At 65.7% G+C, this 13673-nt stretch overlaps 1 protein-coding gene across 2 annotated transcripts; it reads right to left on the reverse strand.

The window, feature by feature from the left end:
- Positions 1 to 633: 633 nt before the first annotated feature.
- On the reverse strand, positions 634 to 13287 carry USP2 (ubiquitin specific peptidase 2). 2 transcript variants are annotated; one of them, XM_039564874.1, is made up of 13 exons: positions 12824 to 13287; positions 9958 to 10712; positions 3136 to 3186; positions 2746 to 2869; positions 2399 to 2510; positions 2211 to 2321; positions 1995 to 2059; positions 1801 to 1904; positions 1625 to 1705; positions 1428 to 1506; positions 1215 to 1322; positions 911 to 1031; positions 634 to 819 (listed from the first exon to the last, which is right to left on the reverse strand). In XM_039564874.1, the coding sequence occupies exons 2-13, from the start codon at positions 10669 to 10671 to the stop codon at positions 732 to 734; spliced, it is 1758 nt and encodes a 585-aa protein (XP_039420808.1). In that variant the 5' UTR covers positions 10672 to 10712; positions 12824 to 13287; the 3' UTR covers positions 634 to 731. The 2 variants fall into 2 exon arrangements, with proteins under 2 accessions (XP_039420808.1, XP_039420809.1); XM_039564875.1 differs by lacking the exons at positions 9958 to 10712; positions 12824 to 13287 and adding an exon at positions 5689 to 9895.
- Positions 13288 to 13673: the final 386 nt, after the last annotated feature.

The following is a 13673-nucleotide window of genomic DNA, read 5'->3' on the forward strand; positions in this document are numbered from 1 at the left end:
GTCCCTGGAGAGGCAGGAAGTGGCGGGGGGCTCCAGGTGAAACGAAGTCCACTATAAATACATATAAATTCCACAAAAGGTTTTCCTCCCTCCGGTCCGTGAGTCTGGGCCTGGGCTCGGGCTGCTTTGAGGAGTGTGTGTGGGGCAGCTGCTGGGGATGTGCTGCCTGAGATGGGACGGAGGCCACTGGAGGGCTGCAGTCCTTTGCCAGGAAGTTTGGAAGTGCCGGGAGGAGATCGGGAGCAGTTCACGAATCCTCTGGGACGGCCAAGCAGATACAGGAGTGGCAAGAGGCCAGGAGGGATGTGTGAGGCTCTCCTGGGTGCTGTCTCAGGGGAGCAGAGGTCCTGGTTGAGTCAATGGGACAGGTGGCCCCATTCCTGTAGAGTCCCTTGCTCAGGATTTTTATTACACACCAAAAAAAAAAAAAAAAAAAAAAAAAGAGAAAGGAAAAAAAAGAAACTAAAACCCCGAGGTAAGAACCAAATGCCAGCAACCAGAAGGCGCCTGAGCTGCCTGAGCCCTGTCCTGACACGAGCTGCCCTCCTCAGTTTGGAGCTGGGATATCCTTGCCCGGGCTCTGCTCCTGGCTGTCCTCAGCCTCCCTCTGCAGCCACCTCGGGGGTGTCTCCTCTTCGCCTCCCTCTTGCTCTGGGGAGGCCGAATGCCCGAATCCTGGCGGAGCCAGCTCTGAGGGATGGCACAGGGGGTCCCCAGGGAAGCAGGGCTGGCTACATGCGGGAGGACGGGCTGGCCAGCTCGTAGAAGAGCAGGTAGGCATCGCTGCTGCGCACGTGGCTCGAGGACATCGGGGTGACGCTGCGGGGAGGGGAGGAGGAGAGCTGTGAGCAGTGGGGACGGGATGCCCAGAGCAGGGGGTCCCTGCTCGCCTGTCCCACCCCACGCTCACCGGGAGTCGTTGAAGCTGTGCCACTCGCTGGACACGGGGCTCTTGCAGTAGGCTGTGTAGTGTCCCCCCATGGTGGTGCCCGAGTGGTTGGAGACGGCGTAGAGGTTGTAAACAGCGTGGTCTGTGGGGAGCAGGGGTGCTGCTCAGCCCTGCTGCCCCCCAAAGTGCCAGCACAGAGCCCCTCACCACACCAGCAGCTCCAGCACCCTGGATTCCGTGCCTCCCACCCCTCACGCCTCTGCCCCCCACCACCCGGGGACACGAGGAGACCAGGAGTCATCAGGAGCTCAGGGCTGGGACTCACTGCAGCTCTGCGAGGCAAATTCCCGGAGGTCCAGGTCCTTCAGTGGGAAGTTGACGAAGGTGGTGAGTTTGCTGCTTCGTATCCTGGCCTCGGAGAAGCGCTTCAGGTCTGGAGGGTCCCGTCAAGGAGGCAAGGGACAAAGGGGAGCCTGCAATAACACATCTGCCTCCCCCCCCAGCACCCCCTGTCCTCATCCCTCTGCCCGAAGGATACGAAGCACCAGGATCTTGGGGAACTTCTGGATGCTGAATTTTTTTGTGCACCTCGTCCTGGCTTTGCAGCGACAACACGTCTGTGGGAGGCAAACAGCACAAGCAGGAGGGTGAGGGGCACTGAGCCCACAGTCCTGGCAACACAGGCGCGGAGGGCAAGGGGCCCAGCCTGCCCCAAGGAGCCCCCCTGCCCCGTACCGGTTTCTCGTCCCCATCCAGCACGTCCTCTTTGGTGAAGAGCCGGAGGCAATCCATGAGCGTCACCTCCCCGTAGCCTTTCTGTGGGAGTGCAGTGAGGGTCAGGGACAGGGAGCATGGGACAGGGGGACAGGGAGCGTGGGACAGGGGGACAGGGATCACTGGGGCTCCCTCACCTTGGGGATGGGCAGGGACAGGTCCCAGAAGGGGTCGAAGGCTGTGGAGCAGTAGCCGCACTCGCTGCAGGTCAGAGAACTCTTCAGCTGCCCCACGAAGAGGTCTGGTGGGGTGGGACAGAGCAGGGTGAGACCCCTGGTTCCCAGCCTTGCTCCCAGCCCAGGCCTGCCCTCCTTCCCCCGGCCCTGCTCACCGCTGATGCGGCTGTCCTCCCTCTCCTGGTACCTCCTCCACATCTGCCGGCTCTTCTCGTCGTCACTGCAAGGATGGAGACACAGCAGGGCACTGAGCATGGCCTCGGGGATGCCAGCACTGCCACCGAGCCCAGAGGGACCCATGTGGTCACCGTCCCTGGGCTGGCCTTGTGGGCAGTGAACTCTTGCAGGGCTTGTGCAGTGCCAGCACTTACGGGAGGTGATCCAGGGTGTCGGTGCTGGCTCGGGGCCGCACCAGCACACGGTTCACCTCGCTGTGCAGCCCGTCCAGGAGGAACCGCAGGAACTCCTGAGCATCCTGCTGGCTGCAAGACACGGAGCACGGCCAGTGAGGGGCTGCAGGGGGCTCAGCTCCCCCCACCACCCTACACCCCCCCCTTACTTGTATCCGACAAAGCGTGGGGCGTATCTCTGGATCTGCGTCTTGAAGTCCGAGGGGCTCACGCTCTCGTTGGGGGACGAGGTCCAGAGCAGCTGAATCAGCTTTGCAAACTCTGCAGGCAGGGAGGCAGCTCAGCAGGGGAGGCGGCCCAAGGGGACAGCTCAGGGCTGCGCTCTGGGGTCTCAGGGCCTGATCCTCCCCTGGCTGGGCAGCCCAGAGAGGAGCTCCGAGCTCTGGGTGGGGGTCCCGCAGGACGTGGGGTATCTCAGGGATATGTGGCAGGGATGTGCTGCGGGAGCTGCTGCAGGGAAGGCCCCGCAGCCGCCAGGCCCGGGGCCGGCCATTACCTGTCATGAGCGCCGTGCGCATGCGGCTGTTGTTGTTGAGGTCCCGCAGGTACTGGTTCTGCAGGCAGTAATCCCGCAGCTCCTTGGTGTTGCTCAGGCACTGCAGGATGGAGTTCATGAAGCACTGGGGGAGGCAGAAGAGAAAACCATGGCAACGGGAAGCAGAGGGAGGCAGGCCGTGGCAGGGGGACACCTGGGGCGGGCAGGCAGAGGATGGGGACGAAGCCGTGGGGAGCAGGGGAAGCTCCTCCTCAGGCAGCACCGTGGGGAGCGGGGTGCAGGGAGCTGCCAGGGTGAGGGTGTGGGTGTTGGGGGCCAGGTGAAGGGACAGGGCTCCCCCTGCCCCACAGATGTGCCCGCTGTGAGCCAGAGGCCTGGGGACACACTCACCGTGTTGCCGAGGTTCCGCAGGCCGGTCAGCCCCTGCACGGCCTTGGAGCTCTGCAGAGAGAGGGAACAGGGCTGGGACGGTGGGCTGGCCATGCCTGTGGGCAGCCCAGCGAGGCCATGGTGCCACAGACCTGCCGGTGGAGCAGACCCTCAGGGGCAAGCAGAGGCCCCATCCCGCTGTGACATCATGGGCAGAGCCAGCACCGAGCAGCTCTCTGGGCAAGGGCCTGGTGACAAACCACGGCCGGCCTGCCCCGTCCTGCTGGCCCAGGACAATGCACAGGGCTCAAAGTTCTCTCTGCCTGGCAGCACTTTTGCCCCATGCCCTGGATTGTAGGTGAGGCCGGCAGCCTGGGCTGCCTCCCCTGGGGGTGCTGGGGGGTGGCAGTGCCCTGTGCCTGCCCCACGCTGCAGGAGGAGCACAGTGCCCTGTCACTGCCCATCTGGTCCATGCCAGGTGTCCATCCCCTCCAGGACACCCTGCACAAGCGCAGCCCAGACTTTGGCACAGCTGTTTTGCAGGATAAAGTCCACCTGGGAAAGTGCAAGCCCAGCCCTGCGGCAGCGAGCGAACAGGGGAACAGGGCTGTGTGCCCGGTGGTGCCTTCCCAGCCGCTCGCTGCCCTGGCTGTGCTGCACCTGTGCCATGGGGTGGCAATTCCAGGTGATCCAGGTGCTCCCTGAGCTGGGAAAAGCAAAGATGGGCATGGGCAGCTGGGCGCTGGGGCCAGGAGGCATCACTACTCTTTGCTGGAGAGACCGAGAGCACAGAGGGGTTTAGGGGTGCCACCACCCCTCTCCCAGCATGCAGGACAGGGGGCAGATGGGGGACACTCCCTGCACAGGGGAGCAGCAGGATGAACCTCCCTGAAGCAGGGTTGGGTCTGACAGGGCTTGCAGGGTCAGCCTGCTGATTGTGCTCCCCCAGATGCCCAGGATTTAAGGATCCTTAGGCAAACACCCTAGCTGCCCACCCCAGGCTTGAGGAGGAGGAGAGGAGGCGAGAGGAGGGGAGGGGGCCCAGCAGCTCCGAAATAGCAGCAGCTGGTGTGTGTGTGGGAGGTGCTGAGCACCCAGCCCTGACAGCAGCCCAAAATAACCCAGATCCAGTTACACGTGCTCCTTAGCGACGGCACAGGCATCACCCACCGCCGCAGGGACCGGCACCAGTGGGGACCCGGCTGCCCTGCGTGGGCACGTGCGGCTCTGCCAGACTGACCGGGTGCCCTCTGTGCCATCGGGTGCCCCTGCAGTGCCCAGAGCACAGGGGCGTCCCCAGATGTGGCTGCCTGTGGCTGTCAGTGCCGGGGGGTGACTGTCCAAAAGTGCCAGGCAACTCCCTGGCTTCTTCCTGGGTGCAGACAGGCTTGGATGGGCACAGGGTGCCAGCAGGATGTGACAGGTCAGTGCCACACCACGGCTGGAGGAGCTGGCCTGGCTCTGGTCCCCGAGCAGATGGCAGCAGGAGAGGTGGGTCTGTGTCCCAACACCTTACATCCATCCCTTGGAGGATCTGAACCCCAAGGCCTTGCTCATATCCCCACACCTATCCCAGGGAAGGTCACAGTGCCAGGGGTGAGCAGCAACCCCTGGGAGTGCCCCAGTGTGCCCCAGCCATCCCCAGCAGGACACTGCTCATCCAGTTGCCCTGGTTGGGCAGCTCCCGCCGTGTGCAGGAGGGACCGGACAGTCCTGCCCATGTGGGTGCAAACCTCCCCACAGATCCTGCATTCCCCCACAGCCAGGTCCTAGGCTGCCCTCCCAGAGCCTGGAACAACCCCTGGGGAGGGCTGGAGCTGAGGACGGGGTGTCAGGTGCTCCCCTAGTGTGGCACAAGCCCTGTGTGCACCGAGGTGTTACTTCCCCCCCTGGATTTCCCTCCCCTGGGTGACTCAACTCCAGCTAATCCCCCTCTCCCGTACAGGGCTTTATCTAGGACACGACATGCTCAGAGGCGGTGAAGGAGAGCTGGCTCACGCGGCGCGGCTAGGGACTCCCCGAGGCTGCACTGCAGGATGGGGACAAGGGACAGGCGATGGGGACAAGGGACACGATCCGGACTGTCCTGCCCCATCCAGGTCCGCGTGGCAAGTGCCTGTTGGGGAGCAGGAGAGCTGGAGCAGCCAGACTTACATAAGTGACCAGACCCTGCCCTCTTTGCCCCTTGCTCTGCCATCCCTGCAGGAGAGATCTGCCCCAGCACTGTGGCTCTGGGGAGAGCCAAGTTCACTCCGGTGACGCTGCCAAGGGGCTCAGCGTGGCCAGCAGACCCTTCCTTGCGGTGGGACACGGGGACCTGGCCAAGGTCACCGCAAGGGCAGGGCTGGGAGAGGAACCCAGGTGTCCTGACACGTGCAGTTCACCTGCCCCCTGCCATCCTGTGGGACACCGGGACACGCTGTCCCCACGGGCAGCCGGGAGGACACCCACCCCAGGCATCACATCCTCGGGCACGGGGGATGGCACAGGGCATCCCACGCTCCCCAGGGTGGGCAGGGGGTGCCCCCTTCTCTGCCCCCAAGCCGGGGGCCGGCGGCTGCGGGCATCTCGTACCTTGGTCTTGTTGAGGACGAGCCCGACGAAGGTGGAGACCAGCAGGGACCCTGGCATGGAGGTGCGGGGCCGCAGGTCCTTGTGAAGGTCGGGGAGCGCGGGGGGCTCCTCGGGCAGCGTCACCGTGTAGGAGTCCCTCATGATGGCCCCGGCGGGCACCGCAGGACGGCGGGGAGCAGCCGCGGGCAGCGGGGCTCCAGGGGACACCGGCCGGGCTGCCCTCGCCCGGGGCCGGCTGCAGCCGGGGGCGCGGGGTCAGGTGCGGAGCCCCCCGTGCTGGGCGTGCGGGGCCGGAGCCGGTGCCGGCTGCGGGGCTGACGGCACCTGAGCGGCTCTGACATCAAATGGGTGGAGAGGCGGCAGCCGGGCTCGGTGACGGCTCGGTGACGGCTCGGTGACGGCCAGCCCCCGCGCACCGCGTGGTACAGCGCGCCGGGAGCCAGGGGGGCCCGCGAGGGGCGGCTCTGCCCCGGGGACACGCTCCGGAACGGGGCGGCCACACCGCCCCGGCTCCGAGGGGGCTGCGGGACCCGCGGTGCCCCCTCGGCATCTCTCTCAGCGGGGCTCCCCGCGCTCCCGTACCCCAACACCGGCACCGTGCGCGCACCGCGGGGGCAATGGGGAATTGGGGCGAGGAGGCAGCCGGAGGAGCGCCTGCCCCCCCAGTGCTCCCCCGTGCTCCCAGCTCGGCGTGCCCAGGGCTGGTGGCACCGGTTGTCCGGCCCCGGGCATTCTGTGCTCCGGGCAGGCACTGGGCAGGGAGCGGGGCTCCCCAGCTGGGGGTTACTCGCCAAAATTGCCTTGGGAAAAGTGGGACGGTCCCACAGCATGTGGGTGCAGAGGGTGTCTGTACCCAGAGAGGGGCTGTGGGCTGCCAGACAGGGTTGTGAGGCTCCCGGTCATGTGCCGTCCCTGCAGTGCCAATGCCAGGCACCCGGGCAGTGACATTTTGGGGGAACCCCCCTCTTTGGGGGATGCATTAGCACTGAGCTCAGAGGATATTTCAGTGCCTTGCTCTGGGGAAAAACTCCCCGCAATTCCTATGTGGAGCAAAGACCCCACCTGGTGCCTCCCCTCAGGAAACTGAGGCACGGCACGGGCAGGATTCCAGCTCCTCTCCTGCAGCAAGGGCAGATGCGGAGCCTGGCAGGGAGCCCGGGTGTCCTGCGTCCTAGTCCTGCGTCTCCCGCTGCTTCACCCCTCTGACCGCGGCAGGACGAGCGCCGGAGCCCTGCGCCTGCTGTGCGTGCCCAGGTGTCTCTCTGCCTGCTCAGGGAAATTTCCATGGGCAACCAGGGTAAGGGAGTGCGGCTGGGCTGCTCTGACAGAGCCACAGCCTCCAGCCTCATCGAGAGGGCTCCGACCAGAGCCTGCTTTCCTCCCCTGGAGCCCCCAAAGCACCCCCATCCAGCGGCGGGGGCTGCTGAATCCCAATGGCTGCTGATGCAGCCTCCCCTGTCCACGGCGGAGCTCGGCACAGCCAGCGGAGGGGCTGGCTGGGGACGGGGGGGAGGGAGGAAGGGAGGGAGACTATTTTTGGCACCAGCAAAAATATCTGAGGAGGCATCTTGCAGTGTTATTCATCTGCAGGGCCAGGGCTCTTTTGCATCACAACCGGAGGCCTGTCGTAACCGGGGCCTGCGTGTGCTCACACGTGTGTACATGTACACACCCCACGCTGTGTACGGTGTACACACACGGGGACACGCTGTGCACGCCGGGGCACACGCCCCACTGCCCTCCTGCAGCCTGTGTGGGTGCCCTGCTGTGCCCAGGCTGGGCTTCCGGGCTGTGGCACAGCTCCCTGAAATCCAGGGCTCCTGCCACCCTGCCCGGCAGCGCGGGTGGGTACGGCAGGGGCAGGATGGCCCCGGTGCACAGCCTGCCCCGAACGCTGTGCAGGGAGCTGGGGCAGCTCTCCCCGTGGGGATGAACCGTGCCGGCCGAGCCGGTTCTTCCATGGCAAGAGGGTGGTTCAGCCACATCCCGTGTTGAACCTCGTGCCCTGGTGGCATGGACCGCCCCAGGCCAAGGACCAAATTCCCCGCCAGCCAGAGAGCGGCACGCGGGCTCTGAGGCTGGAGTGGGAGAGAGAAGGGGAGACCCGGTGGGACGGCATCACCCAGAGCCAGATCCCTGCCCTCGGCTGGCCCCTCTGCAGCGGTGACCTTCTGCCGCGGGCAGAGGTTGCCACAGGCCCGGTTGGCACCGCGGTGGCAGGCAGGGCCAGCACTGGCTGCGGGCCAGGGACGTCAGCTGCTCAGGATGGGACTGTGGAGAGCTGCCGGCGGTTTTGTGGGTGGCCCTGGCCTTCTGACCCTATGTACACCCGGGGTGGTTAATGGGGCGGCACAGCTCCAGTCCTGCCCCCTACCAGACTGCCCTTCCCGGGAGCCAGCGCGGCCCTGTAGCTCCGCAGGCACAGCCCCTTGCTGAAACCGCACCTGCACACACCTCCCTTTGCCCACAGGGTGGTAAACTGAGGCTCGAAGTGACAGTGAGGGTAGGGTCATACGTAGACACCCCCACTCCTGGCTGCAAACCCCTCTGGGGGGCGGTTTCTGTGGCGCAGAGGCAGGAGGCGGCGGTGGAAAAAGGGATGGGAGGAGGCGCGGGGCCAGCCCCACCGTCCCCTGGCTGCGTCGGGAGCGGGTGCTGCTGACACTGCCCTCGGGGCTGGGCAACGGGGCAGAACCGATGGCAGCTCCGGGGCTGCAGCCTGCGCTTGTTTCCGGCACCTGGCACGGCCGCAGGCACCCAAGTCTGGTTTACGATCGGGACATTTGCTTCCCGGCTTGGGAAAGGGAGGGAAAAAACCACAGCAGTGGAAAATAGCAGGTGTGCCCATCAAAGCAAGGAAACCTAAGGCAGTGACACTGAGCCTGCCTGTCCTGGCATGGGTGTCTGTCCCAGCGCCCTGTGCCACCTTTGCCACCCACCAGCCCTGGCTGTGTTCATGTACAGAGCACAGGGCTGTGGTTTGGGACTTGCACAGCCCCTGCTGCCCTGTGGGCATCCCATGGGATCAGGCTGGCACCCCATCACAGCAGTGTGTGGGCACATGGGGTGGGCAGCCTGCCCTGGCAGTGGCAGTGTGGGCTTTTGTGAGAGCCAGTGGCTGTAGCAGCTGCTGGATCCCCCCTTGGTGCCCCCCCAGCAGGGCCTGGTGTGGGAGATGGAGGCAGGAATTCCCTTCCACAGCACCGATCCTGCACTCTCCTGACTCCCCAGCCCGCTCCCTCCCCCCAGGACTGGGGGCCAGGGATGAGGCAGGTGGGCACAGCAGGTCCCACACCACGGCAGGGCACTGCTGAAGGTGGTTCTGTGGGGGAAGGGGCACAGGGAGGGATGTGGGGGCACTGGCTGCAAAGGGAAAGATTGCTGGGGGATTCTTTCCTGCTTTCTTGCGAGCAGGACAGGACTTTTCCTCCCGGTTCGGCTGATGGTGGTGGGACAGAGACGCAGGCAAGCAAAGGGCAGGTCAGACCATGGGTGAATGGAGGGTCACTGGAAAGACAGCGGGAGACAATGCAGGCAGAGCCTGGCCAGATCTTGGAAGGAAACCTGAGTGGAAAATTACCAGGCTGCTCCCCTGCACGGGCTGCGTGTGCGGCGCCTGCTCCCGGCCCGGGCCGGGGCTCTGGGGATGCCGCAGCACTGACGGGGGCCTGGGGCACCGAGGACCTGCCAACAGTGCCCAGAGCAGCACTGCCACAGGGAACCCGCTGCTGCCATGCAGGCTGGGGCACAGGGCCCCAAACTGGCAGCAGTGGATGGTGCCAGGGAACTGGCATCGCTGGGCACCGAGTCACTGTGGCAGAGCCAGCACCAGACAAACCAGCTGTGCCAGCAGGATGAGTGCCCAGCCTGGTCATGTCACCTTCCCTATCTGGGATGAGGCGGCAGGAAATCCCCGTCAGCCCCACATGGGGCCAGAGCCATCACCTGCTGTCACATGCATGCAGAAAGTGCAGCGGGCACAATCCTGGGCACAGGCTGATCCTTCCTCCTTGGGGAGTGTCCCCTGCGAGCGCAGCCCCTCAGAGGACACCCGCCTGCCCGCACACGGCTGCCTCAGCAGCTCCAGCCAGGACTGCTGCGCCAGCAAGGGCATCTCGGAGGGTCACACACAGAAACTGAGGCTCGGAGCAGCACACCCACGTTCCCAGGCAGAGCACGGGTGCCTCGGGCTCCTCGGCTCACCACAAGCACGGCCCACATCCCCCCCAGCACAGCTCTGTCCCCCCGCCCCCAGCCAGCTCCGCGTACCATGGGGTCCTGGGCGGACACATCGCAGTGGTCATCGCTCCCCTCGCAGGGCTGGCTGGCACAGCGGGTGCCCGAAGGCGGCAGGGTGGCCTGAGAGGAGCTGAGGTGGTCGGTGGAGAGGCTGCTGTGGTGGCTTTTCCTCCCGTAGCTCTCCAGGTAGCCACGGACATAGTCGGAGTGCGTGGCAGCCTGGTACAGACCCTGCAGGTTGCCGAGCTCTGGCCGGGTGCGGGCGCTCAGCGCGCCGGCTGCGGGCAGGTAGGCGCTGTCTGAGGTGTGCAACCCCGAGAACTCCTGCGCCAGGTCCGAGTGGCTGATGGATTTGTGGCGGCTGAGGGGCGCTGTGGAGGGCAGGTAGCCCGTGGGGCTGCCGGGGGTCCCGCTGAAGGTGTAGCAGGCACCCCCGCTGAGCCCGGCGCCGGGCGGCCGTGGCTGCGTGCGGAGGTACAAGGGGCTCAGGCGGATGCTGGGGTCGGGGTACAGCCGGCTGCTGTCATAGCCGCTGGTGGGGGACAGCCCCCCAGCATGGTGGTAGCGGGGGGAGGGCAGGTAGCTGGCTTTGAAGCCGATTTTGTCACTGTCTGCGTAGGTCGTGGACAGCGTGGAGCCATAGGAGCTGTAGGAGCTGTAGCCGCTGGGCACTTTGCTGTAGGTGGTCTCGGCGTAGCGGGAGGAGTCCACGTACCGCTTCAGGGTGGAGGAGAGCTGGGACATGCTGGAGTCTGGGGTTCAGCAGGCTGTCCTGGAGGCATCGACTGCAAGGGAAGAGCCCAGGGATCAGCTTCCACAGGCCCTGGTCAGCACAGCAGGGCACCCAGCAGCTCCCACCCAGCAGCTCCTGCCTCCCCTGGAGACCCCCTGGGAGAGGCAGGAAGGTGACAGAGGGGATCCAGGGGCTGTTGGCCACAGTGTTGCCATGGCTCCTGCCACCTGCCAGCCTTCCTGGAGAGCCTGGGACAGCAGGACCCAGCTGGCACTGCCACCCCCGTGCCCCCAGGGACCTCATATCGCAGAAGGGCACAGCCAGAAGCACCCAACATCCCCATATACACCAAGGAACTGCAGCAGTCACCTCTGCCCCAGCCCTGACATCCCTGCCACACCATCCAGTGGCTGTCCCACTCCTGGGGCTGGAGAGATGTCCCCAGTGCCTCCTCCAGGTGGGAGGCAGTGGCCTGGTCACAGGGCTTAGGCCCAGCTCTGGCTGAGACAGGCAGGTGGGATGGACCGATCCAGCCAGCCCGGCACCTTCCCCTGGTTACTCACAGTGAGCGCTGGGGCTTGGTGGGGGCTGGCATTTCAGCGAGAGGGAAACTGAGGCGAGGTCAGGATCTGGGCAGCTTTCCTGTCTCCCTGCCGTGGCTGTGGCCCGTGAGCCCCCATCGGTAATTCAAGCCGAGAGTCCTCCTGGTGAGGTGGCAGCTGTGCCCCTGCCAGCCAGCCAGAGCCAGCACTCGGTCCCCACGGGGAGCTGGTGGCTTCTGCCCCGTGGCACCCGCACAGGGCAGGAGAGGAGCATACAGGGTACAGCGACAGAGGTCCCCAGAGCACACACAGAGCCAGCCCGGAGCAGGGACAGGGCAGTGCGGCAGCCAACAGCCCCCAACACGGGCTGTCTGGAGCTGGAGGAGAGTTTGCCCTCAGTACCCACGCTGCCAGGCTGATGGCTGGATCCCTACCTGTCCTGGGGCTGTGGGTGGCACTGGGGCAGGCAGGACCCCAGCCGAGCTCCTCTGCCCTGGCGTTGCTGGTGCTCAGCTCCCGGGGTGACTGGTGTCCCTTCCCTGGCAGGACAGTGGCTCATGTGGCTCCGAGAGTCTCCAGTCACCCGGGAGATGACCCTGATTCAAAGGCTTTTCCCAGCCCAGCCGGGGAGGGCTCTGGCCCGGCTCCAAGCCAGGAGGTGCCGGAGCCTGTGCCCGGCCCGTCCCTTGCACGGCCCCGGCAGCACCGAAGGGGCACCCGGGTTTGGGAACGGGCCAGGCACTGCACCCCGGCAAGAGGAGCCGCCGCGGCGGCACTCCCCGCCTGGCCCCGCGGGGACCCAGCCTCCTGCTCAGAGCCCCGGAGGCTCAGTGAGGAAATGCCCCGGGAATGCTTTTAGGAGAGGGTGGTGAGAGACAGCAGCCAGCCCCGTGGGCTCCTGGCTGGCAGCTGCCTTTGCAGCCAGCCGGCTGCATCGCGGCGCTGTTGCTATTGCCCAGGGAACAGCCGTCCCACAGCCGAGAGGGAACTATTTACAAGCAGCAGCGAGGTGGAGCGCACGGACCTGTTTGGGGACGGAGGCTGAAGGGTGAATAATCTGCTCCCAGGCAAGGGCTCCACGAAACACCCGGCTCTGCCCAGCCTGGCTGCGGCCGCCCTCATCAGGAGAGTGGCTCTGCCAGTCAGGATTTGACACGGACAGCGGGGAATTTCGCTCAGAGGGAGTGGGACCCCAGCCAAGGGACTGGCACTGGAGTGCCAGGATGAGAGTGACGGAGCCCCTGGGCTTCCAGAGAGCACATGCCTGGCTGTCTGCCCTGCTGGGGCACGGAGCAGCCTGGCACAGGGACTGCCCCTGCTTGCCATCCTCCTCGCCAGCAGAGATGATCTGGGCTTGGGACAGTGCCAGGACAGCCCCACGCCATCGTCCCCTGCCAGGTGCCCACGCTCTCCCACTGCAGCTCCTCTGGCACCAGCAGCACCAGGAGAGCAGCAGTTTGGGAACAGGAGGGCAGCAGGTGCTCCTGGCAGCAGGACAGGTCTCCACAGGGCAGCACCTGCCCTGGGGATGCGGAGGAGCCGATGAAGGGATGCAGGGTTGGGAGTGGGCACTGGCCCCAGACACATGAGCTACCCCATTTCTTGGGAAGAGAGGCCTTACCATGGAGGAGTGTCACATCTGCCAGGCTTGCCTGTGCTTCCAAGTCCCCATGTCACATCCAAGCGGACCCCAGGACGGCGGGAGAGCGGAGCGTGCCAGGAGCCAGAGGAGCTGAGGGGGTGTGAGAAAACCCCGGTTCCTCCCAGCGCTTCCTGGGCTGCCTGGCCCCTCCCTGCCCGTCATTGTGCTGAGCTTTCCTGCTGCCTGGCAAAGCCCTGGGGCCGGCACGGCTGAGTCAGGCCTTCTGCACCCTCATCATCCTCCCGGGGTGTCAGGGGAAGCTGAGGCACAGGAATGTCCGGTCCGCAGTCATGTGGCCAGGCAGGAGCAGCGCCAGGACATGGGAGTGGGACACCGTGGGGCTGCTCAGGGTGCTGGGGAGTCCTGCCCTGGCTTCCAGCTCCAGCAGCTTTCCCAATGGGAAGCTGAGCTCAAAGCAAGGAGACTTGCTGAGGCAGAGAAGCAGAGCCCCTGCTCTGTCCCCAGCTGCTGTCCTGCCCGTGCCCAATGGCAGGTGTCCCCTCTGTCCTGCCCGTGCCCGGTGGCAGCTGTCCCCCTCAGTGGCCACGGAGCCCCAGAGCAGGCTCAGCTCAGCTTACATAGCGCTGGCTCCATCCAAGGTGTCACAGCACAGCTGCTTCTCGCTTACGCAGGCTCGGAGCTGTGTCCCCTGTCCCCTGAGACACAATGTCCCAGCCTGGAGGTTACGTGGGAGCTCCCAGCACTCCGCAGTGGTGGATGCAGAGAGGGGACCCTGTGTGAGGCACTTCACACGCTCCAGAGTACAAATGGTTTGGGGCTGAGGGGCTCTGTGTCCAGCTGAGAGTGCCAGCAGGGTGGGACAGCCTCC

The sequence above is a fragment of the Corvus cornix genome, chromosome 24 (genome assembly GCF_000738735.6).
Source record: "Corvus cornix cornix isolate S_Up_H32 chromosome 24, ASM73873v5, whole genome shotgun sequence".
NCBI lineage: Eukaryota > Metazoa > Chordata > Aves > Passeriformes > Corvidae > Corvus > Corvus cornix.

Bases quoted from the DNA above. Each gene is read 5' to 3' on its own strand.
- USP2 (XM_039564874.1), bottom strand. From the start codon at position 10,671: ATGTCCCAGCTCTCCTCCACCCTGAAGCGGTACGTGGACTCCTCCCGC. The intron at 1,507-1,624 runs GTACGGGGCAGG...TGCCTCCCACAG, and splicing joins TGGATGGGGACGAGAAACCG to ACGTGTTGTCGCTGCAAAGC. The intron at 1,032-1,214 runs GTGAGTCCCAGC...TGCTCCCCACAG, and splicing joins ATTTGCCTCGCAGAGCTGCA to ACCACGCTGTTTACAACCTC.